The sequence below is a fragment of the Macaca nemestrina genome, chromosome 6 (assembly GCF_043159975.1).
Source record: "Macaca nemestrina isolate mMacNem1 chromosome 6, mMacNem.hap1, whole genome shotgun sequence".
NCBI classification, from domain to species: Eukaryota; Metazoa; Chordata; class Mammalia; order Primates; family Cercopithecidae; genus Macaca; species Macaca nemestrina.
The window spans coordinates 170,799,880-170,822,783 of NC_092130.1; the positions used below are offsets into that span (position 1 = coordinate 170,799,880).

At 40.4% G+C, this 22,904-nt stretch overlaps 1 protein-coding gene across 2 annotated transcripts in view; it reads right to left on the reverse strand.

Annotated features, from left to right (window-relative positions):
- Nucleotides 1-856: 856 nt before the first annotated feature.
- The window catches only part of MARCHF6 (membrane associated ring-CH-type finger 6), an 86,845-nt gene continuing 64,797 nt past the window's right edge, over nt 857-22,904 (reverse strand). For both annotated transcript variants that reach the window (XM_011754328.2, XM_011754331.3), the window contains exons 23-26: nt 17,981-18,070; nt 15,012-15,144; nt 11,657-11,792; nt 857-8,115 (exon numbers count right to left, since the gene is read on the reverse strand). In XM_011754328.2, coding sequence (XP_011752630.1) covers nt 8,025-8,115; nt 11,657-11,792; nt 15,012-15,144; nt 17,981-18,070 — 450 coding nt within the window. In that variant the 3' untranslated portion in view covers nt 857-8,024. The remainder of the gene's footprint in view (nt 8,116-11,656; nt 11,793-15,011; nt 15,145-17,980; nt 18,071-22,904) is intronic.

Consider the following 22,904-nt stretch of genomic DNA (forward strand, 5'->3'; position numbering starts at 1 on the left):
CAAGGCACCATGCAAGGTGTTAACTTTGCTTTAGGTGGTGACCTGGCTGGCTGCTGCAGTTGCCGTTAACAAGCCACCGTATGGATGAGACCCAGATCCATCTCCTCCTGCGCTCCTCAAAACAGGAAGATGGAGAACTACAGCGAGCTACTTCCAGGAGGCGCCAATGGCAAGCCCTCCCTTCAAGGAAACTGGGAAAGTTGCCCGATTTTGATCGTTTCCGTCCAAACACCAGACAATATACACATACACATTTCTAAATTAACAGCATTGGCAAAAACTGAAAATACTTGTATTTAAAGTTGATGACAGTATGAAAACACGGAATCGGCCCAGGAGCGGTGGCTCATGCCTGTAACCCCAGCACAAGATCAGGAGTTCGAGACTAGCCTGGCTAACATGGTGAAACCCCCATCTCTACAAAAATTAGCTGGGCGTGGCGGCACATGCCTGTAATCCCAGCTACTTGGGAGGCTGAGGCAGAATAGCTTGGGCCTGGGAGGCAGAGGTTGTCGTGAGCAAAGATGGCACCACTGCACTCCAGCCTGGGCAAGAGTGAGACTCTGTCCCCAATCCCCCCCCGCCCAAAAAAAAGAAAACAAAGAATCTTATATGCTATTGAGAGGGATGTTAATTAGTACCTTTAGGGGCCAATAATTTAACACTAAAATTTTTCGATGATTGTGCAATATTTCTTCTGGGAACTTACCCTACAGAAATACTACAAAAATATAGACAAAAATCTTTACCATATAAATTGGGTAACTGTCTTTTGGAAAACAAATCATGGCCTAGCTACACAATGGTATGAAAAGATGCCCGTGTAAAGTGAAAAAAAGCATCTTGTCGAACAGTCTGCATAGTATGACACGTTTATTGAGATAAATGATTCTGTGAAGGTATGTCTGGAAGCATGTAACTAAAACTATTAACAGCAGTTACGTCTGGGAAATGAGACAGGGATTTCAGGTTTTATTTTGGCCATAGATACATTATTTTGATTCTAAATTCATCATTTATTTACTAACTTAGCATTACTATTGAGTACCAAATATTTGCCAGGGAATTATTCTGGGAATACAGTAATAATTCAGTTTAAAAAAATAAAATCTTTGGAGCTTACATTCAAGTGGGAAAAACACAAATATAAACAAGAAAGGTAAACGATATAGTATGTTTAAAAGTACAAAAGAGAGCAGGGAGTACAAAATACAGCAGGGAGATGAGACAGGAATGCCCCAGTAGCTGCAGCTTTAGATAAGCCTCAGTGAGAATGACACTTCAGGAAAGAAATGAGGAGGCTGAAGAGCCTGAATGAAGAACATTTGGGTAGGGCAAATAGTAAGTGCAAAAGCCCTAAGGCCTGACCTGTTTTGGAGGCAGGCAGGACGGCAGGAGCGGGGTGAACACGAAGGAAAGGGATGCTCCATGTTTTGCCCAGCGCTGAAGGCTATTGTGGAATTTTGAGTGCCATGGTAATCTATTGGAGAGTTCTGAGGGTTGGTGTGATCTGACTTGGATCTCAAGGACATTTGGGATTCAATGTTGAAAACAAATGGAAAAAGGAAGAAAGAGCAGGGGCAGAGGCAGCAAGCTCAGGAGAAACAGCAATTAAGTAAACAATGGGTTTACTTGTTCAGTTTTGAGACTTCTTTATGTAATCTAGATGCAAGTCATTTATCAGAAATGTTTTGCAAATATTTTCTACCACTCTACAGCTTGTCTTCTTGTTCTCTTAATGGTACCTTTCAAAGAGAAGTTTTCAATTTTGATAAAGTACAATTTATTGATTTTTCCTTCATGGATTGTGCTTTTGATGTTGGATCTAAGAAATCTTTTTCTAAACCAAGGCTGAACACGTTTTCCTTGTCGTCTTCTAGAAATTATACAGTTTTGGGGAACTATAATCCATTTTGACTTTAATCTTTGCCAGTGTTAAGATATGATCAATTTTAAATTTTGCATCTGATGCCCAATTATTCCAGCACCATTTTTTTTAAGACCTTTGCACCTTTGTTAAAAATCAGTTGTCCACATACATGTTGGGTTATTTCTGGACTCCATTCTGTTCCATCAAACCAATGCACAGGAAGCAGAAGGGACCGATCCCAGAAACATATGAGTGAATGAATGGGAGTACGGGGTATGAAGCTTCTCATCTTTAGGTATGTCCTAAAGAGGAGTTACTGAACAACCACAGAGAAGCAGAAAAACTCTGGCACTGTTACATATGTAAAGAAAAGTTTCAAAATGATAACTAAACAATGTAAAATGAGGCAAAAAGGGGCCTCTACGTAGTGTTTACGTATGGTTGGTTTTGGAGAAGTGTGTGACTCTGTAGAACTAGATTGCAGAAGGCTGAAAGAGTAATGGCAGGGGGACCTACACACACCAAACAGTCACTAGGAAGTGGCTAGGCCATCTCTCCCGGGTGAGCCTTTCTCCATGTTCCCCATGGCATTTTATTCACATCTCTGTAATACAATCTTTTGCTCATGTTTCTGTTCCATTCTGAGTTCCTTGAAGGGAGATGTCATACCCCATTCAACTATACTACTAAGTACAGTGCTAGAAACAAAACAGACATCAAAATAAAAACATTCAGGAGGAGGCCGGGCACGATGGCTCAAGCCTATAATCCCAGCACTTTGGGAGGCCGAGACGGGCGGATCACAAGGTCAGGAAATCGAGACCATCCTGGCTAACACAGTGAAACCCCGTCTCTACTAAAAAATACAAAAAACTAGCCGGGCGAGCTGGCGGGCGCCTGTGGTCCCAGCTACTCGGGAGGCTGAGGCAGGAGAATGGCGTGAACCCGGGAGGCGGAGCTTGCAGTGAGCTGAGATCCGGCCACTGCACTCCAGCCTGGGCGACAGAGCGAGACTCCGTCTCAAAACAAAACAAAACAAAACAAAAAAAAATTCAGGAGGAGGGGAACGTTACCTTCTCAGCCCCTTGATACATCAGTTCTCCTTATCACTGTATGTTTGCAACAAGAGTAGCTAAGAACTGTGGAGTGGAAGGGGGAAATTAATGGTCAGTTTCTTTTTTTTTTTTTTTGGATACGGAGTCTCGCTCTGTCGCCCAGGCTGGAGTGCAGTGGCGCAATCTCGGCTCACTGCAACCTCCGCCTCCCGGGTTCACGCCATTCTCCTGCCTCAGCCTCCCGAGTAGCTGGGACTACAGGCGCCCGCCCCTGCGCCCGGCTAATTTTTTCTATTTTTAGTAGAGACGGGGTTTCACCATGGTCTCGATCTCCTGACCTTGTGATCCGCCCACCTCGGCCTCCCAAAGTGCTGGGATTACAGGCGTGAGCCACCAAGCCCGGCCTAATGGTCAGTTTCTGAACTTCACCATGCAACTTCCTTTGCTGAAAAATTTCAACTTCACAGATTAAAGATGTCTATGGTTCAAACAGCATTTCCTCTATCACCTCGGCATTTAAAGTAAAAATGCACTTGTTTGGGGGAAAACAATCATAGGAAAAATTCTGAACCTATAGACAAATAAAAATTAGAAACAGTCTGAAGCAAAAGGATCTCCTCAGGGCACTCAGAAGGAAAAAAACATCACGCAAGTCTTTCCTTTTTCTCTGGGACATATGGTCAAGCATGTACAATGGATTTGACTGGTTTTACTCGAAGCATTCAGCTAACAGACAACCTATCTTGTAGCAGACATGCAGAAGTGGGCAGTAGCCTGCTATTGCACAAAATGTGGGGCCTTACTCTTCCCAGTGAGGATGGGCTACAATTCAAGTTAGGGAGACAGAGGGGAGGGATGTATCCGCTGCAACTATGCGTTTAAATTTATACATACAAGGGAGGGGCCACAGTCACATTTAACTGGAGTTATTTTTCCTTCCTATTATATTAAAACATCTGGATTATCTATACTGGCTAATAATAGATATTTCTGCAATCTTAAAGCAATCTTGCAATAATACAAGAACAAACAAAAAAACTAGACTACAACTAACATTCACTTTATTCAGTTTTGTTCTCTCAACTTAGAAGGCAACAAATGACCACATAAAAAAGGGAGCATTTCAGAATATATATACATAAAAATTGGTCTGGGTACCTAAGGTGTTTGCTTTAATAGAAAACTGACACCCCCAACTAAGTGTTCTATTTAGCTTCTACAATAGTTATTCCTAGACCTTAGTCATTACATTTTTATTTAAGGTACTATGTTACTTTCATGACTACAAAATGAGGCACTCGTACAAAACAGGAATGAAAACATACATATACTGTCTTATCTTTATGTCTTATTAATGCCAAAGATATTGTCAGGGATTATTTTAAAGAAGCCCTTACTCATGATGGCTATTTTTTAAAATGGCACAGGGCAGTAACAGGCTGAAAAGAAAACACCTGGTTGAGGGGACAAATTAAGTAAATACAAGACAGCTTAACCAAGGAAGTCAGCGAATCTCCACAAATGAGGCTTTTTTTTTTTTTTTTTTTTTTGATGGCTGAATAATATCCTAAAGGAGTATTTTAAATGTAATCTTTTAATTTTACAATGTAGAAAACTTCTCACAGTAAGTAGAGAGCTTAGAGTACTCAACCCTGAAAATGAAAATAAGTAGCTAACTTGGAAAGTTTTAAAAAGTGCCAGTGTTCTTATGGCACTACATTCTCCTGCACATGTACGTGCGTTCACGCACATTTGCAAATGCAATACAATGTAGAAATGTCCAGTGTTACTGTTTTGTTTTAAAAAGTCATCAATTCAACCTAAATTCAAGAATTACACTTTTAATAGTGGCATTTTGCCAATACAGAAATGACGTATCTTGGATCAAATCATTTGAAGGAAAGTTATTCTCTATTACTTCAATAAGGGAAAGAAAATACACAAAACAAGAATCCACAATAACAGTTACATTAAATGTTGAAATAAAAATTACTTTTTGTTTACATCTGGAATTGAAATGGCCCATCTTCATTGTTTCTCCAGAGAACTAAGAGGGGGGAAAAATCACCTAAAAACATGGGAAGTTTTTTAAGGCTAGCTATACACAAACATCACATTGGCAATTTTCTTCAGTTTTCATCTCAACTATTAGTACTAAATAGTTTAAAAATCAAACATAATTTACTAATAACGAACAACTGCACACTTCATACTATGACCATTTGATAACTGGTCATGTAAAACTAACCCCAAATGCTGATTTGTCTTCTATATATAAACAGTAAAAATAAAACGAAAAGGTCTTCTTTCCTAGTTAACTTTCTTGAAGGCTGTTTTAACCCAATATAAAATGAAGCAAAATTATAGTATAATTCTTTTAAAAATTTATGTGAAGAAGGGCAGCAATACTAGCATTTTCTGAACTATGGGTTTTAAATATGTAAAAGGCTCTTGGTTAATATTAATAATAAAACCTGAATGCTACCCAAGCAAATATTATGCCGGAAAATGCTTTTTCTATGACAATACTTATCTCATTGAAAACAACAGGATAAAGTACAATAGAAAAACTAGGGGAGAATTCTTAACTAAGACAATATAAATTACCTGCCAGTGAAATGGAGGGCAATGTTTTGGCCATTCACATTGTTTGTTTACAAAACATTTGATAAGATTCATTTAAAATTCTGTAGGATTAAGAATTTTTAACCTTTTGAGGTATCTGCCTAGGATCTCTTTCGGTTAAAACAGGTATGTTCCAATGACTTTATACTAAGATCCACAAATTCTTCGAAAAATTAAAAAACAAAACAAAACAAAACCCAAAATTAATATAATCAAGTTGGCCAGGCATGGTGGCTCACACCTGTAATCCCAGCACTTTGGGAGCCCAAGAAGGGCAGATCACTTGCAGTCAGGAGTTCCGAGACCAGCCTGGCCAACATGGTGAAACCCCATCTCTACTAAAATAACTAAAATCAGCCAGGTGTGGTGGCACGCACCTGTAGTACCAGCTACTTGGGAGGCTGAGGCAGGAGAATCACTTGAACCTGGGAGGCAGAGTTTGCAGTGAGCCAGGATCGTGCCACTTGCACTCCAGCCTGGGCAACAGAGTAAGACTACCTCTTGGGGGCAAAAAAAAAAAAAAAAAGGTTAAAAAAAAAACTACAAATATTATCAAGTTATATGCTCAATTCAATAATAATATTTTTCTCCCAAAGAGAACAATTTAGAAATACACCATGACAGGCAGTATTATATTTTAAAATCCTCCTAATTTTTTATAGTAGGACTACATTTCTGAGTAAAGGTAGGGCTAACAAAGACCTTATTTCAAATGAGAGAACAGGCTACTCCAAAGTGCCAAAGAGTGTAACACTGAATCCTATGTGAAGCATTATTTCTAATACTGATTTTTTTATTTTCCAAATTTTGCCTAGGTTGGCCTTGAGCGCACAGCCTCGCCTCCCTGTGTGCTAGGACAACCGGCCAGAGCCACCGCAGCTCCTGATACTGATGTTTTAAAAAATGTGTTTTAAAGTAACTGCTTACCACTTAGGGGAAAAATTGTTGAAGTATAAAACAGCCAGAACACATTGCTCTTTATTTTAGTAGCTTATGTTTGGCTGACTTGCATATGTTAAAAATTCTCAGGTTTTAGTCTCTGGATTTTAATACTATATGAAAATTCTTTTATAGTTCCTGAAGACCTATGCTATACACTTTCTATGAGACCTCCTAAAGTATCATTCAAAAACAAACACTACCCTTACAATATACCTTTAACATGAAACACTTAGATCATGTACCCAACCATTCTATTTTTCTAAACTTCTAATTTGAAGCTTTGGTTATGAGGGAAAACAAAGTTTGTAAGGGTTCGGTTCTCTGAGATTTTTCAGAATGTTTCCAATGAAATACATTCCTATGTTAAAAGGCCAGCTCAGCCAAGCTTCCTTCTGGAAAAATAATGAATTGGTTTTATTTGAAGTTTTATTCTGTAAACAAAAAGCTTTGGAAACTTTGGGATTTCCTGACGAAAAGCTAGGAGAAATGCACACCTAGTCCTCAGCCAATGAGGTGCTAACCAGCGAGACCAGATGTTCTAACCAGTCTTCTCTAATGCTGTCAATCTAAGACCACAACCACATCTACACTTCACAAGCATCTCAGAAGTCCTAAATCCAGTAAGATGCAGTACAGTTGGTGATGTCATTCTGAAAGATTTATGACCTTGCATGACTTCTGGCCACTGCTACAGAAAAGAAACGATGTGGGGCAGGGGGGTGGGGGGTGGACTAATGAAAATCTTCATTTGGACTTTTTTTCTCTTTTCTAAGTTATAGACATGCGCCCCTAACAAGCACTGAAACCCAACTCCCAATGCTGATCACATTAGGAATATTAAATTATCAAAATTAAAAATAATTTCCTCACCTAGCACAAGATACTATACAATATTACAAACACAGACACATGAAAAAAATCAGGCAGTAGAAAATGTACAACAGCTTTGGTGTTATACAAAATAACTTCCACAAACAACTAACAGTGAAGCATAAAGTTCATGTTTTCTTACCACAGACACTCCACTGCTGATTTCTACTTGTTTCCTTTAACGTTCTTGGTAAGGTCTGAATAGCCAAGAAAGAATGTACAGTTCCCTTAGTGAGAGCTGCTAGGACATCATGAACTGCGCTCCACAAGGCATCACTGAAAAGTCTTGCCTGTGCACTACTGCTCTGTGGCATGTTTCCTGTCGAGATCACAGCAGGTCCAAAATAAAGTGACAACTAGATTTAATAAATTAATATACATTTTGTTTAAAGATGTACAATGCACATTCTGTTTAATCCAAGGTTTTAGGGTATCAAGGAACTTGTATTTACACATATACAAATCTCAGACAGCAGTAAAGTCAGAAGATCCAGGGAAGAACAGCAGAACCTTACACCGCTGCTCTCTGAATGCTGAGAACACAAGTCAAATACATTTAACTTAAAAACAACGCTGAGAGATCACTGGGAAAAATCTCCAAAGAGAGAAGTCCACAAAAAAGGACATGTAAAGGGGAAGGTCAAGTTGTTGAGACAACTACTTTATTCTTGGGATGACTGTGGAGGTGCTGGAGATGAGCCTTGTTTGCCAGATTTCCGTTCGTAGTTCACAAGTCGTTGACCCACAAGATACCTAGGTTGCAAAAACAAGGTGGTTACTCTCTTGTATGAACTTACAGAGTAAAACACTCATATGTCTTTTTAAATCTAACTCCTACTTAAAACCCATCAATGGTTGGGCTAGTCAAAGGGAGTCCGGAGTGAACATCTGTAAAGGCCAGCACATCTAGCTAGGTACGGGTTTGTAGAGAGCTGCAGAAGCAGCAAAGGCTGGAAGGCCTCCAATGCTGTGCAGTGGAGGACATGCTTCAGTCAGTGGTTTAGGGGGTCTCAGACACTCAGACACGTGGAGGTCGGGAGGGATACAGTAAACTTATGCAGTGGATTTATCTGTTAAGGTTCAGATTTTATAAAACAACTTAGTGCACAAATCTAAGGAGACAGACTAAAAACATGACCATCAGTAAAGCTAGGAAGGGCTGGGCGCGGTGGCTCACACCTGTAATCCCAGCACGTCGGGAGGCAGAGGTGGGTGGATCACCTGAGGTCAGGAGTTTGAGACCAGCCTGACCACCATGGTGAAACCCCATCTCTACTAAAAATACAAAATTAGCTGGGTATGGTGGCACATGCCTGTAGTCCCAGCTACTAGAGAGGCTGAGGCAGGAGAACTGCTTAAACCCGGGAGGTAGAGGTTGCAGTGAACTGAGATTGTGCCACTGCACTCCAGTCTGGGTGACAGAGTGTGACTCCATCTCAAAAAAAAAAAAAAAAAAAAAGGTAGGAAAGGACGAAAGTAAAACTAGAAGCTCTAGTTATAGAGAAGAAAGGAGAAATCAAAGGAGAGATTTCAGTGAAGTCAAAGGGAAGACAGCATGGCAGTGAGTGAGTGTAAGTGACAGGAAGTGGGAGAACATGGTTCAACAACAGAATGGCAAATGTTCCTAACTTAAGTATGTGACAAAAGGAGAAGGCAATGGCAAAGGCCAATAGGGCTGCAGAAACAAGGCGGATGTCACTGTGGTTGGAGCGACAGGGCTGGAGATCCTACTCAAGGAGACAGACACCTCTAATGCCAGGGAAGGGCAACAGCTGCACTGACGGCTCACTGAAGGCCTGCCTCACTTAACGTGAGCAGATGGCTTGCAGGCTGACCCCAAGAGGACAGCAGCGACAAAGTTGGATGGCAACAAGCTGTAGGTGGCTGGGCACAAGTGTGAAGGGCACCCATTTGGAGGCAGAGATGCAGATCCAGTAAAAGCCCACAGAGTTGAGTTAAGGAGGCTGAGGGAGAGTGAAGCCTGCACATGACAGGCTGCCAGGGAGCTTTCCTTCATCCCTTTCCTCCGTTTATGGAGGAAATGAGACCAACAGTCCCATGCTGCAGCATTGTTTTAAGAAAGGGAAAGTGTATGAAGCCTGGTGACAAAGGCTTAGCATGTTTTAATAAAAGCTCACTGTTGGAACTCTTACTTTTCACCAATACCTTCTCCACCCTGACTTTCATCTATTACTTTTCTGTAAATGCGCACAAGCCTAAGGAAATATTTGGGTAGTTTATGTCCAGTAGCTTAATATGTCACTTTTTAAAAAGTATGCTAATCTTACTGCATCTTTATCCATAATGTCACTGTTTTATTCCTTTTCTTTTGTCTTACCTTCTTTTCTTGAAGTTAGCCCTTCCTTATCCCACTGTTTCCCAAACAACCAGTGTTTTTTAAAACTTTGAGGATTTTGTAAATATTTTAAACAGTGAAGGTTGAGCAATATCTACTAAAATATACATAGCACTACCCGGCACACAGTGATGACCAAATAGCAAGATGCACTAAGAATATGGGCAGCATTATAGCAATGACAAAGTAAGTAAATAAAAAGCATACAGATACCAAGTTAAATTGAACAAGTCCAAAGAGTAACTCAGTGGCAGAGAAAGGAGACTCTGAACCCAACTCCCTCTCTTCCACCACCACTCACTCCCTCATACTCAAGCCCACCACACACACACACACACACACTCTCACATACACACTCACTCTTAGCACCTCCTACAGACCAAACACTGTGCTAAAGAGTACATATACAACAGCTGACAAGACATGCCCTCACTTAAGTCTACAGTTTTCTGCATGAAGGAATAGATGGGAAAAGAGGAAAGAGGACACTGGGCTACAGGAAAAGGCAGAAGAAGATAAAGCATGAGAAATAAGAGGTCAATGGGAATAGACCCCTGGCAAAGGCTGAGAAGGGCAGAGTGCAGAAAGGCAGGCACCCAGCATACAGAAAGAAGCAGGCAGGAAGTTCCTTCAGGGCATGTCTTGCTTGTCATTCTGTTTGCAGTATTTACTCCTCTGCCAAAAAGTTAAGTGCTAAAAAGTTGATTTTCATCATTGAAAATACCCCTTCCTCTTCTTTCAGTTGACAGTCCTTTGTACTCTGACTGGCTAAGTATACTTGTATTTTTTACTGTCAGTAAATGCTCTGGAGAAGTCTTGAACGCTATAAATTTCATTCTCAAAAATCTTACTCCTCAGAACAAATAAGGTAACTGTATAATTTGTTGTGCAAGGAGGGACAAGCACAACTAAAAGGGGGTAGTGTTAATAATGACACAAAGGCAGCAGGTATAAACTGGGACTCTCTTGGCCGACTGAGATGGATAAACAACAAACTCACTTTCTCTGCTAGAACCCAGTGAAGTAGATGATTCAGCCTACAGTTAGGACATGAAAGGTCAAATATTATCCCAGGAAGGTGTCTTCCTTGGCTTTCCTCAATCTCTCACTGACATCAGGTGACAGAGTTTTCAATGGTTTCCTCAAAACAGAGAGTCCCACAACATTTTTGCAGTAACCCTCAAGCCTCTCTGTGCAACCTGAGAGTAACCTAGTGGCCCTGCATAAGCAAGAGGAGCTTATGCAGGGCACTGCTGGTTTCTAATGCAGGCTTCTTATTTTTATCTAAAACTATTTAATATACTGTCAGACCAAAACATTTCAAAACAGACTGAAAAACTATTTGGAATGGGCATTAAAAAAATCTCTTGGCTGGGTGCACTGGCTCACGCCTGTAATCCCAACACTTTGGGAGGTCAAGGCAGGTGCATTACGAGGTTAGGAGATCGAGACAATCCTAGCCAACATGGTGAAACCCTGTCTCTACTAAAAATACAAAAATTAGCTGAGTGTGGTGGTGCACACCTGTAATCCCAGCTCCTTGGGAGGCCGAGGCAGGAGAATCACTTGAACCTGGGAGGCAGAGGTTGCAGTGAGCCAAGATCGCACCACTGCACTCCAGCCTGGCAACAGAGCAAGACTCGGTCTCAGAAAAAAAACCATCACCACCAAAAAAAAACCTCCCTCTCCAAAACAGTTTCTCCCAGTCTTTTCCAGCTCCGTAAGTGACAACTCCATATTCCCTATTGTTTGGGCCAACTGAGTCCTTGATTCCACTCTCCTTCACATGTCACACTATCTGTCAGCAAACCTTGCTAATCCCACCTCCAAGTATATCCAGAATCTGAGCATGTTTCCCTCCTATGATCTGTCACATAAGACACATAAATTGAGAAGTGAAAACACCTAAACAAGAGATGAAAAGAACACCAGACTTACTTGTCATTTTTAATATGTTCATAAAGGCGCTTAAACTGGCGGACCTGGAAGGACAAAATTGCCATCAATACCACCACCATCAGTAAAAATGGATAAATCCGCCGATGGACTAAGTTTTGCATTTCCGCAGTAACACCTAGAAAACAAAAAAGAAAAACTTTAAGTGTATGTGAAATAACAGTGACATGAAACATAAACATGTCCTTCCCCTAGGAAGAATGGACTGGGGCAGACAAGCTTTCTAAGCCCCAGGTCTGTTAACTTTCTACAATCTGTGTGGGTCATGAGCCCTTTCTGACCCCCACTTTTCTCATTTGTAAAACAAGGAGGCCAGACATGGTAGCTCACGCCTGTAATCCCAGCACTTTCGGAAGCCAAGGCGGGCGGATTGCTTGAGGTCAGGAGTTCTAGACCAGCCTGGCCAATGTGGTAAAACCCTGTCTCTACCAAAAAACACAAAAATTAGCCAGGTGTGGTGGCGTTGCACCTGTAGTCCCAGCTACTCAGGAGGGTGGGGTGGGAGAATCGCTTGAACCTGGGAGGTGGAGGTTGCAAGGAGCTGAGATCACGCCACTGCACTCCAACCTGGACAGCAGAGTGAGAACTGGATGAGATGACTTCTCATGTTCCACAAGCAGTGGTGTCATTTATACATTTCAACTGCGCCACAGTTTAAAGAGGCAAAACCAAAACTGTGCTTATATAATAAAAAATATCCTCAAACTTTTAGAACACACATGTATTTATTTTTCTATATTTAACTCACGAGTTTTAATACTTCCTTAGCAGAGGGGACGGGGGGGGGGGGGGGCTTTAAAATCAGAGCAGTATTTCCGAGGAAATCAGAAAATTAATACCCTCAGGTGGATTATTCCAAACACAATAGTGTGCTGTGCATAAGACTAACGTGTAAGAATTACATAAAGCGTCTAAACAGGGCAAAACAGGTACTAACATTTTTCATTTGCCACTCTTTTTCCCTTCCAAAGTCTTTCCAGAAAAGCTCACAATAAAATTTTTAAAAATGAAAATACGAACGACTGGTTTGGAAATCCAAATTCTTAAGTCTATATACTATTAATGGGCAGAAAATAATATATGATAATTAGAATAAAAAAGAAAATAGGGCATTCCTAGTCTAGACAAAACCAGTAAATAGATTGTTCTAAAGAGTCAAAATAATTTAATTTTAATGACATATTCAACTAATAAGCAATGGGCTGGGCGTGGTGGCTCACGCCTGTAATCCCAGTACTTTGGGAGGCCGAGGCGGGTGGATCATCTGAGGTCAGAAGTTCAAGACCAGCCTGGCCAACATGGTGAAACCCTGTCTCTACCAAAAGACAAAAATTAGCCGGGCATGGTGGTGCATGCCTGTAGTCCCACCTACTCAAGAGACTGAGGCAGGAAAATTGCTTGAACCCAGGAGGTGGAGGTTGCAGCAAGCCGGGATTGCATCACTGTACTCCAGCCTGGGCAAAAGAACGAGACTCTGTCTCTCAAAAAAACCAAAACAAACAAAAACTAATAAGCAATGGACTTTGAAATATATTTTGCATGAAATATATATTTGCATTTTAATATGGTATTTATGATACTTGGCATAGTCACAATTCAAACCAAATAAAAGCCTTGACGTTTCTACTTGGAAGGAACCAGGAAACGATGCAGTTTGCACACTGTGGGTCCTCAGCTTAACTGTTCCCTGTTTCCCATGCCACCCTGCAGATTGAGGGATACATTGCTTAGCCTCTCTTTGTATAGACAAACCTGTGTTTAGCAATTTTTTTTTTTTTTAAGAGACAGGGTCTTGCCCTGTTGCCTGGGCTAGATTGGAGTGTCACAACCTGAGGTTAGCCCTGAACTCCTGGGTTCAAGCAATCCTCCTGCCTCAGCCTCCAGAGCAGCTGAGATTACAGGCGCGTGCCACCACTCCCAGGTAATTTATTTATTTGTATTTTTAGAGGTTGGGTCTCGCCATGTTGCTCAGGCTGGTCTTGAATTCCTGGCCTCAAGCAACCTCCCACCTCGGCCTCCCAAGCAGCTACTGCACATGGCTAATATCTTTACTGGCTAAGAAGCAATGAGACTATAAGAAGTCAAACCAGTGGCAAAAGGTATAGAAGGGCACACACACAAAGGGCTTCCAAGGGGCTGGAAAAGTTCTATTTCTTGACCTAGTAAGGTAACATACAAGTATACATGTTACACTGCAAGTTTTGTTGTGTGTTTTTTAAGCTCTTCTCTCATGGTTAAAGGGAGGAGGGCGGCATTTCTGGCAGATGGATAAGACAAATGATAATGTGGAGACAGCCATGGAGATAAGAGGACATGCTGTGTTTGATAAGAGGCCATTCCATGGTTGTTTAATCAAAACTCAGAGTATATGACATGGAGTAAGGCAAGGAGTGAGGTCAAACTGAAGTCCACATCAAAGCAAAAGGAGGAGCCTTGTAAACTATGCCAAAAGGTTGGACTGTATTAAAGGCCACAGAGGAACCAATGAAAAAATGTTCACCAAAGAGGCACAGTGAGATTCATTCTTTTGAAAGGTCATTGTGCCCAATGTGGAGAAGGAATTAGTGGTGGCAGGTTTAAGGCTGGGAAACCAGATAGGAAGGTGCCAAAGTTAGGGTAGGAGACGAATGACTCAACAGAAGTCAGGAGCAAAGGCTCCAGAGACGAGACCAGATTCTTCAGGGAAGAATGGGACACTTGGAGACCAGAGGGACATGGAGGACAGAATAAGGTGACATGGATAGCCTTCAAGGTTTCTGACTTATGCAATTTGTTGGATGATAATGTTTGTTGCTGAGAGAAGGAATTCTGGAGAAGAAAAAGATTTGGAAAGGAAAAGTCTCTGATTATAATTTTGAAAATATGCTGGGTTTAAGGAGCTATGAGGATTCTTCAGTACACAATCAATAAGACAGTGTATTTCCAAGTATAAACATGTTGCACATTAGCATCTCCTCTTTGGGTCTCCTTTTATGCCAAAGAGTATTTCTTTAAAAATTAAATATAACAACACTGTTACTTAATTTTACATGATCACAGCACTTCTAGTCAGAAGCAGACAACTTGAAGGAAATCTGATCCTGCCTATTTTGTACAGCACGTAAATTTCAAATTTTATCTTCTGGTAGAGAAACTGTATCAAAGAGCTTTATGACCCTCTAATCTCACCCAGAGTAGTCAAATCTAAGAAAAGTAGTATTTTGAAATCATTGTTTTAGCTGGATTCATGTTTACAAATAAAGCATATGGAGTGAGCCATCCTTTTTACTAGGGGTGAAAAGAATGTCCAATGTTAGTAAAAGTGCTCCTTCAAAGTTCCACAACCAGCATTACGTACCTAGTAAAGGAACAACACCAGAAGCTATGACATAAGGTACACACAGGGAAAGCAACAGCACAGAGATCACTGGAGCTGCCAGTCTACGAACAATATAGTGAAGGTCAATGTTCCGGATGCCATTTGCATAAACCTGAAACATCATAAAAAAACAATTAGAACAAAGATACAAGACAAATTCCTCCAAGTCAATAGAGCAATCTCCACACAACTGAATCTGCCAACCCAAAAATAGTCAAACTGGTTACCTTTAAGTCAAGGCAAATTCTGGTATACCAACACAAGCACAGTGCCCACGAGTTTCTGAGGAAATGTATTTACCCACTAACACTCTGCAATTAGCTCTGCTAAGTGATGAAATAAGACACTAATCTAGAATAATTTATACTCTACTTGCACTATACAATACCAGATGACATTCAGTGGTATTCATTCAAGACCACACTACCTGAAGTAACTTCATACACCTTATGTAAGACACATGTAATATGTAATATTTTTATTATACAATATTGCATTCATTTTATCTGAGTATGATGAGAAAATACTGAAGCACGAAACATTTCTGAAAAGCTTGCATAAATCAAATTTTAACAAATCAAAAGGTATTTAAAAATTTAGTATGAAAGAATTATATAGTGAATATAAAAAAAGGAAGTCCAAGAATTGCTAGAACATTTCCATCATCTTATCCAGAAAACTCTACAAGAGTATTGCAGAGGGAAGAATGGATGGAAATGGGAAAACCTTGGGAACAGAAAATTTAGATGGAGTGCAGACAGAAACAAGGCAGGCAGCTGTTATTTTCTTCTCCTCTTGCCTCCTCAGCAGCACTTAAACCTCTCTTAGCTGTGACTGAATGTAGCATAACTCAAACCCATCACCTCAGAATTTGAATGGCAAACATGCTTAACCTTTTAAAGGCATGCTTCCATTCCCAAAGACACCTAGTTAACCCAAATGCATTTTAATCAATGAAGCAAAGCATCCCAGTGTTTCTCAACCATTCCCAACCATTTTATTTAAATTTATACAGACACACACACACACACGCAAGAGAAAACAATAACAGAACAAATTATTTAGAGGATCAATGATGTTCTACAGCCTCCAGTATGAATAAACCTTATCTCCACGCTTTTTTTTTTTTTTTTTTTTTTTTGAGACAGAGTCTCGCTCTGTCGCCCGGGCTGGAGTGCAGTGGCCGGATCTCAGCTCACTGCAAGCTCCGCCTCCCGGGTTCACGCCATTCTCCTGCCTCAGCCTCCCGAGTAGCTGGGACTACAGGCGCCCACCACCGCGCCCGGCTAATTTTTTGTATTTTTTAGTAGAGACGGGGTTTCACCGTGTTAACCAGGATGGTCTCGATCTCCTGACCTCGTGATCCGCCCGTCTCGGCCTCCCAAAGTGCTGGGATTACAGGCTTGAGCCACTGCGCCCGGCCCCACGCTCCTTTTTCAAGGGCCAGAGTCTAACCTGGCCACTCTAGAGTGTACTGGCCTGCACTCTGATCCTGAAGGGATATGAAGCCAGAAGCCCCCAATCCATCACACTCCTGGTGGACTTCAGAATTAGCCCATCCTTTAGACACACACACAAACACACTGCAATTTGCTGGCTCCCCAACCCCCCACTCCTAAGAATCAAAATCTTGAAATATAGGTACTTTTTGAACAGATTTTCTTGAGCATGCTTGGCTAACTACTGTCTATACTTCTCATACATCAAAAAGAGGTGTACTTTACTGCTACAGAACTGTCATGTCTTATTTATGTGGCACTGGCCTAAGGATAAGAGGGGTCCCAACAAGTACATCTGCTAGATAACTAAAGCGTAAAGAAGTAGCAAAATCTGTTATGTTGGCCATTTTGGATAGAAATTTTCCTTAAAAGAAGTACCATACTCCTAGTCTTCTTATCGGAGTGCTAAAGCACAGTCTATCTTTTCCAAAGTATTGCCACAACAATCAAATTATCTGGTAGTTCTGTAACACAATAACAGTCTTAGGCACTATGTAGCTAGATCAAGCCAAAACAGCTCTCCTTTTGTAATCTGTTTTTTCCTCTGCCTTTACCACCTCGAGCAATAACCTTTTCCCCACTCCAAAATCTACTATAGGCTTAGATACATTCATATCAAACTTCACCAGAAAAAAAGCACGTATTTTCATTCTGTCTCCACTACGAACAGGGTTCTAGATACTGTAAGCTACTGGTTAACCTTCAGATAAAGGATGTCTTAAACGTGGTTGATGAAAATTCATGGGAATATAGAAGACCACAATATGTCACCCTAAAAATATGTCTCTTTGTCATAGGGATTGTTTTGAGCTGAATGCAACTGAGAAAGGTAGATGTAGGAAAACTTTCTGTCCTCCCTCTATTGCCTAGAAGCAGAATATAAACGTATAAAGACAAAAGGTAGCCCACCCTACCTGCCTCCACCAGGGAGGACAAAGATTGCCCACTGAAGAGAGTTTTGGGCCTCTCTGGGCCTCTAGATGGCACCAGAGGAATCTACACTGCCAAGTTTTACTAAGGAGCAGCATGTAGCCACCCCTAGAGAGTCAAAGTTCTTTTCATCTTGTCACTTCTCTAAAAATTTATTATTCTTTGTTGAAGATCAGCTGGAATTCAAAGCCACCTCTTTGAAATTACTCATTCCCTGGGTATCTCCATGTATATATGAAATACGTACTTTAATAAACTTTTGTTTTTCTGTTCTTAGTCTTTTATTAAAGGGTTCCATTTTAACTAAAAAAAAAAAAAAAAAAAGGTTGAGAAAAAAATTATTTTTCCTCCCCTACAGTGGTAAAACTAAACTGCCGTCTTAAAAAAAAAAAAATTATATATGCCCATCAAACAAAATGTAGAAAACTCAGCAAGTAAGAAAGATAAAAGAGTTATAGCCGCCAAACATAAACACAACCAATTCCAGAATGTCTTTCTCTGAAAACTGATCTTGCTTACCTGTTCAATTACAGTTTTCAGCCACCACTGAGGACCCATCAATGTTATAGCTGCAATGATTTTGGCATGCAGGACTCCAAGTGCCCAGTCCTAGGGAATTAAAAACCATTTAACAGATTTCTGTTGTTTTTTAACAATAAACACAGCAGAAAGGCTGTATAATTTTCTTACATTATTTCACATCAAAATAGAAGTTCTACAGGACTGGCAACAGTTTTACAAAAGACTAACATGTACTGAAAACCCAGAGAATTCTTTTTCTTCAACAGCTCAAATTCAGTGTTTCCACCAAAAATCATTCTTCTATCTTTTAAAAATCTATATGGTTTTCCCAAGAGTTATAAATTCTAAGTCTGGACACTAATGGAGATCTCAAAAGCAAATAAAATAAATGCCAAGATTTTATTTCAAACCATCTTTAGGCTATTTCATTGGTTTCAACTGAGCTTATTTATGCCAAATTAAGACTGTGGAGCCAAGTTTGGCCTAAGAAACCATTCTAAAGGCTCACAGATAGCTTCTAGTTTGAAGCATTTGTGGTTCTACCGGGGAACTGTTACTAGGTTACTCCTCATGGTGCAATGGACTCTTGGCCTGCCTACCCTTCAACTCTCCACCCGGCAGTCAGAGTGATGACTACCTCCTCCCTCCCCACAGCCCCCATCACCACCACCACCAAGTATCTCTTTAAATGCAAATCAGATCATGAATGTAACTTCCCTGCTTAACAACCCTAAAGTCCTTAGCAAGACACACAAAACCCTTTACAACCTGGTCTCTATCTAACTTAAATATATATATATATGTGTATATATATATGTATATATGTATATATATATGTGTGTGTGTGTGTGTGTGTGTGTGTATATATATATATATATATTTTTTTTTTTTTTTAAAGAAACCCCATGTAACATTTAGACTGATTCTTACATAAAACCAAAATCTTTACAGAGAAGACTGGAGTATTCTGTGACCACTACCTTAAATCCTGATCCCTCCCCAGCAATAAGTACTATTAGCTTTTGGTACATACCATCCACATTTTTTCCCATGCATTCAGCTGCACCTATACATCTATATCCCATAGAAAATATGTAGTATCATTTTTTATATGGACTATGCTCAGATTGTTAATTCTCCTCTTCACTATCTACCATCTTGAGGCCAATGTTCCCATTTCTTTACTGGTTTGATTGGTTAGTCTTCTAAGGATCTTCTTCAAATGGGGTGAGAGGTTGATACACACACTGAATTCTTGAATACCCTCAAATATCAATCTTCATCCTGATAGCTGAACAGTTATATTATTTTTTGTCTGGGTAGAGGAAGCTTGGGTTTTGTCCCTTTTATCTCAGTCATCTATAAATTCTCTGATAACTTATGGTTTTCAGTGCTATAGAAAAGAAGTCCAATGACAGTACAGTTTTTTTGAAGCTTGTATATGATTTCCCCGTGTCTAACAAGATATACCTAAATATGTGTTTTTATCTTGGATCTCAATCTTACCAAATCTGATGAGCCCTTTCAACCTACAGAATCAGATCTTTCTACAATTCAGTTAAATTTTCTCCTATTTTTGTATCAATGCTGCCTCACATTTCCTCCTTCTGGAACCCCCATTATCACTACACTAAGTCTCCTAGATGTTTCCTCCAAAACACTTCTCTTTCTCAATTTCCTCTTCCATTTTGCTCAGTGCTTTGCATTCATCTTCCATGCCTCCAAGCCAAGCCCAGTGGTGACTGTCTGCATCTTTTTTCACTACTAGATTTGTCTGAAATCTATGCCATACAGCTCCACAACAACTGCATTCTGCTTTAGAGCTGCTGTTTGTGTGTGCATGTGAACATACTGCACTCAGCGTCCTGTGTGTTTGCTCTTCTCTCTGGAAGCTCATGGCTCTGCCAGCAGTTCTCTGTCAAACTGGCATGCGTTCTGACTGCTCTGCCTTAACTGCTTTTCTGTGGCTGCTGAACCTCCTGCATATAAAGCACTTGTTACAATTTCCTTTGCAGCTTCAAGGAGGCTTGGGCCTGGTTCAGAATATCCTAAAGGGCTTCAAAAGGATCTTTTACCTCTTCAGACCTTTGGGATAGCGTCCAACAATCTCCTCCTGAGGAACATGAAGAAAGCCTCCCTGCTTTTTCTCACAGGCAGGGAAGATGCAACAACCCACCAATTCAGCTTTCTGTTGGCCTTTTGGGAGTCCAGCAGACACCCAAATGAGATTAATGTTTACCCGAGGAGGTCCAAGATCACTGTGATTCATGTTCTCTAAAAACCCACTGCTTTGCAGTCCTTTCCTGTCAAACAGGACACACCACACTAGCTGCTCTGCTAGAATTCCAAGTGGCCCACTATCCCACAGGGCTGCAGCCACTTGCTGCAGGAAAGGCAAGTAGCTTAAAGTCATGAATGGAGAAAAAGCAAGCTGTTCCTTCAAAAACTTGGGGGTTTAATGCAAAACATTAAGGATAGCATGCTGCACATTATCTGTCTACAGCTTGTGCTTTCCCCCAACCCAGAAACATGTCTGGGAGCTATCGATGTCAAAACAAATATCTCCACTTCATTTTTTCAATTGCTGCACTGATAGTCCACATTTTATTTGGGCATTCTCTATTGGTGGACATCTGGATCATTTCTCATTTTTTGCTATAAAAAATGATGTATTTGCAGAAACAGCCTTGCTCACGCCTCCTGTATACATGCAGTAGATTCTGAAAAGCCAAATTGCTGAGTCATAACATATAAGCATTTTTAAACTTTGATAGTACCAAAGAATTCTCTAAGGTGATGATGATTTCACAGGTAATGCTGAGTACCGTAAAGACCACCAAAAATACAAGCATAACTACAACAACTTGCATGTATTACTCATTGCAGCAAGGGAGTAACACAGCATGGAGAACTTGGAGCCCCTCAGTAACAGTGCTAGAAAGGGGTTATTATAGGATTTCAGCTTGTGTTAGCGATTTGGGGGAGGATTTAAGGAAGCAGGAATTTGGTATCGGATGCTATTAGAAAGCAGAGTAATCTATGAATGGTTATCTTAATAAATCTTATCTAGAAAAAGTGGCAGAAGCTAAAACTGTAATTGGTAATGAAGCAGTAACCAATCCTGTTAGCCAGTAAAGGGGAATGTTTGGTCATTTCTGTGGCTTGAATAATGCTCACGTTCTGTCTGTGTTCAGACATGACCGCAGAGGGCCTTGCTTTTGTCTTCCTCTATCTTGATCATAGAGTGATGGTGTATGACGTTGATGCTCTGTCAAATTGTTTATGTCCAACAGGAGAACACCAAGGCCTGGCTAACAATGCCAAGATGGCTCCTTGATGTCACAGGATGCTTTAGCCTTTTTCAGGGCTCATGCCGCGTAACATTAAAAGGCAGATAGTATCTGTTTGTCTCACTTGCAGCAGCACTGTGCTTGATCATTGACTGGGTTAGGGTATTGTCAGTCTGACCCCTCCACTAGTTGTTTCCCTTTGAGCCATCAAGTAATCCATAAGGTGACACTTCGCCACCATGCAAATAACCACTTTCACACTACAATATAACATACCTGCAAATTCTTTTCCCATCATGTGGTAGGGGGTCTATGTCCTCTTCCCTTGAATCTTAGCCAACATTTGTTACTTGCTTATACCCAGTAAAATTTACTGAAAAGTGATGTTGAAGACCTTCTGACAGGGGGTCATAAAAGATGATGCAGCTTCTTGTTTGTGGGGACACTCATTTCCCTGAACTACAACATAAGAAGCCCAAATACCTTGAGGTTACATAGCTATGAAGAAGCCCAGGCACATACAGGAGCTCCAGTCAACAGCCCCAGATGGGTAGCAACTAACAACAAGCATCAACTCTCGTATTGTTCAGTGATCACTGACTGGGTTAGGGTATTGTCAACCTGATCCCTCCACTAGTTGTGTTTCCAGCCAAATGATTCCAGCTATAACTGTCAAATCATTCCCGGCCATTGAATCTTCCCAGTTAAGGCTCCAGATAGCACAGAGCAGAGACAAACTGATATGCTCTGTCTTAATATCTGACCCATAAACTCTATGGACAAAATTAAAATGGTTGTTTTAAGCCACAAAGTTGTGGAATAACTTGTTACACAGCAATAGCAATTGAAGACTGATCAACCTTTCATCTGTTGGATTCAACATCCACTAACAATCCTTGCTATTATCAATTATCTTGTTTGGTATTGCAAAATAGTATTTTTCTAATCGTGTTAATCTCTCTACCTTTATTTGCTGGCATTTTTCTGTTAAAAAAAAAAAAAAAAAAAGGCAGCTCTTTCCTTCAATTACAGATACTATTTGACTACTCTGGAATACAGCTCTTACAGAAAGGCATAACATATGCTTAATTAGATCCTCCTCAACTTACAATGATGTTAGGTCCAGAAAAACCCATCTTAAATTGAAAACACCTAAGTCAAAAATGCATTTAATACATCTAACCTACCGAACATCATAGCTTAGCCCAGCCTATCATAATGCGCTCGGAACATTTACATTAGCCTACATTTGGGCAAAAGCTTCTAACACAAAACCTATTTTATTTTTTGCCTTGTAGTAAAACTGAGGCCTAACAAAGCCTATTTTATAATTATGTAGTGAATATCTCATGCAATTTACTGAATACTGTACTGAAAGTGAAAAACAGGATAGCTGTAGGAGTACTCAAAGTACAGTTTCTACTGAATGTGTATCGCTTTCAACGATCAAAAAGTTAAAAAGTCATAAATCATAACACAAGTCAATTCTGTACTTCTTTGTATTACTTATTTCTTGTCTATTCTAGTCTATGAGACAGACTAGAAAGGAGGCAGTTCCCCACATATGCATGCTTTGTCTCACACCAGGTCTGCCCAGCATCTCCCTCCTGGAATATACTTCTTCCTTTCTT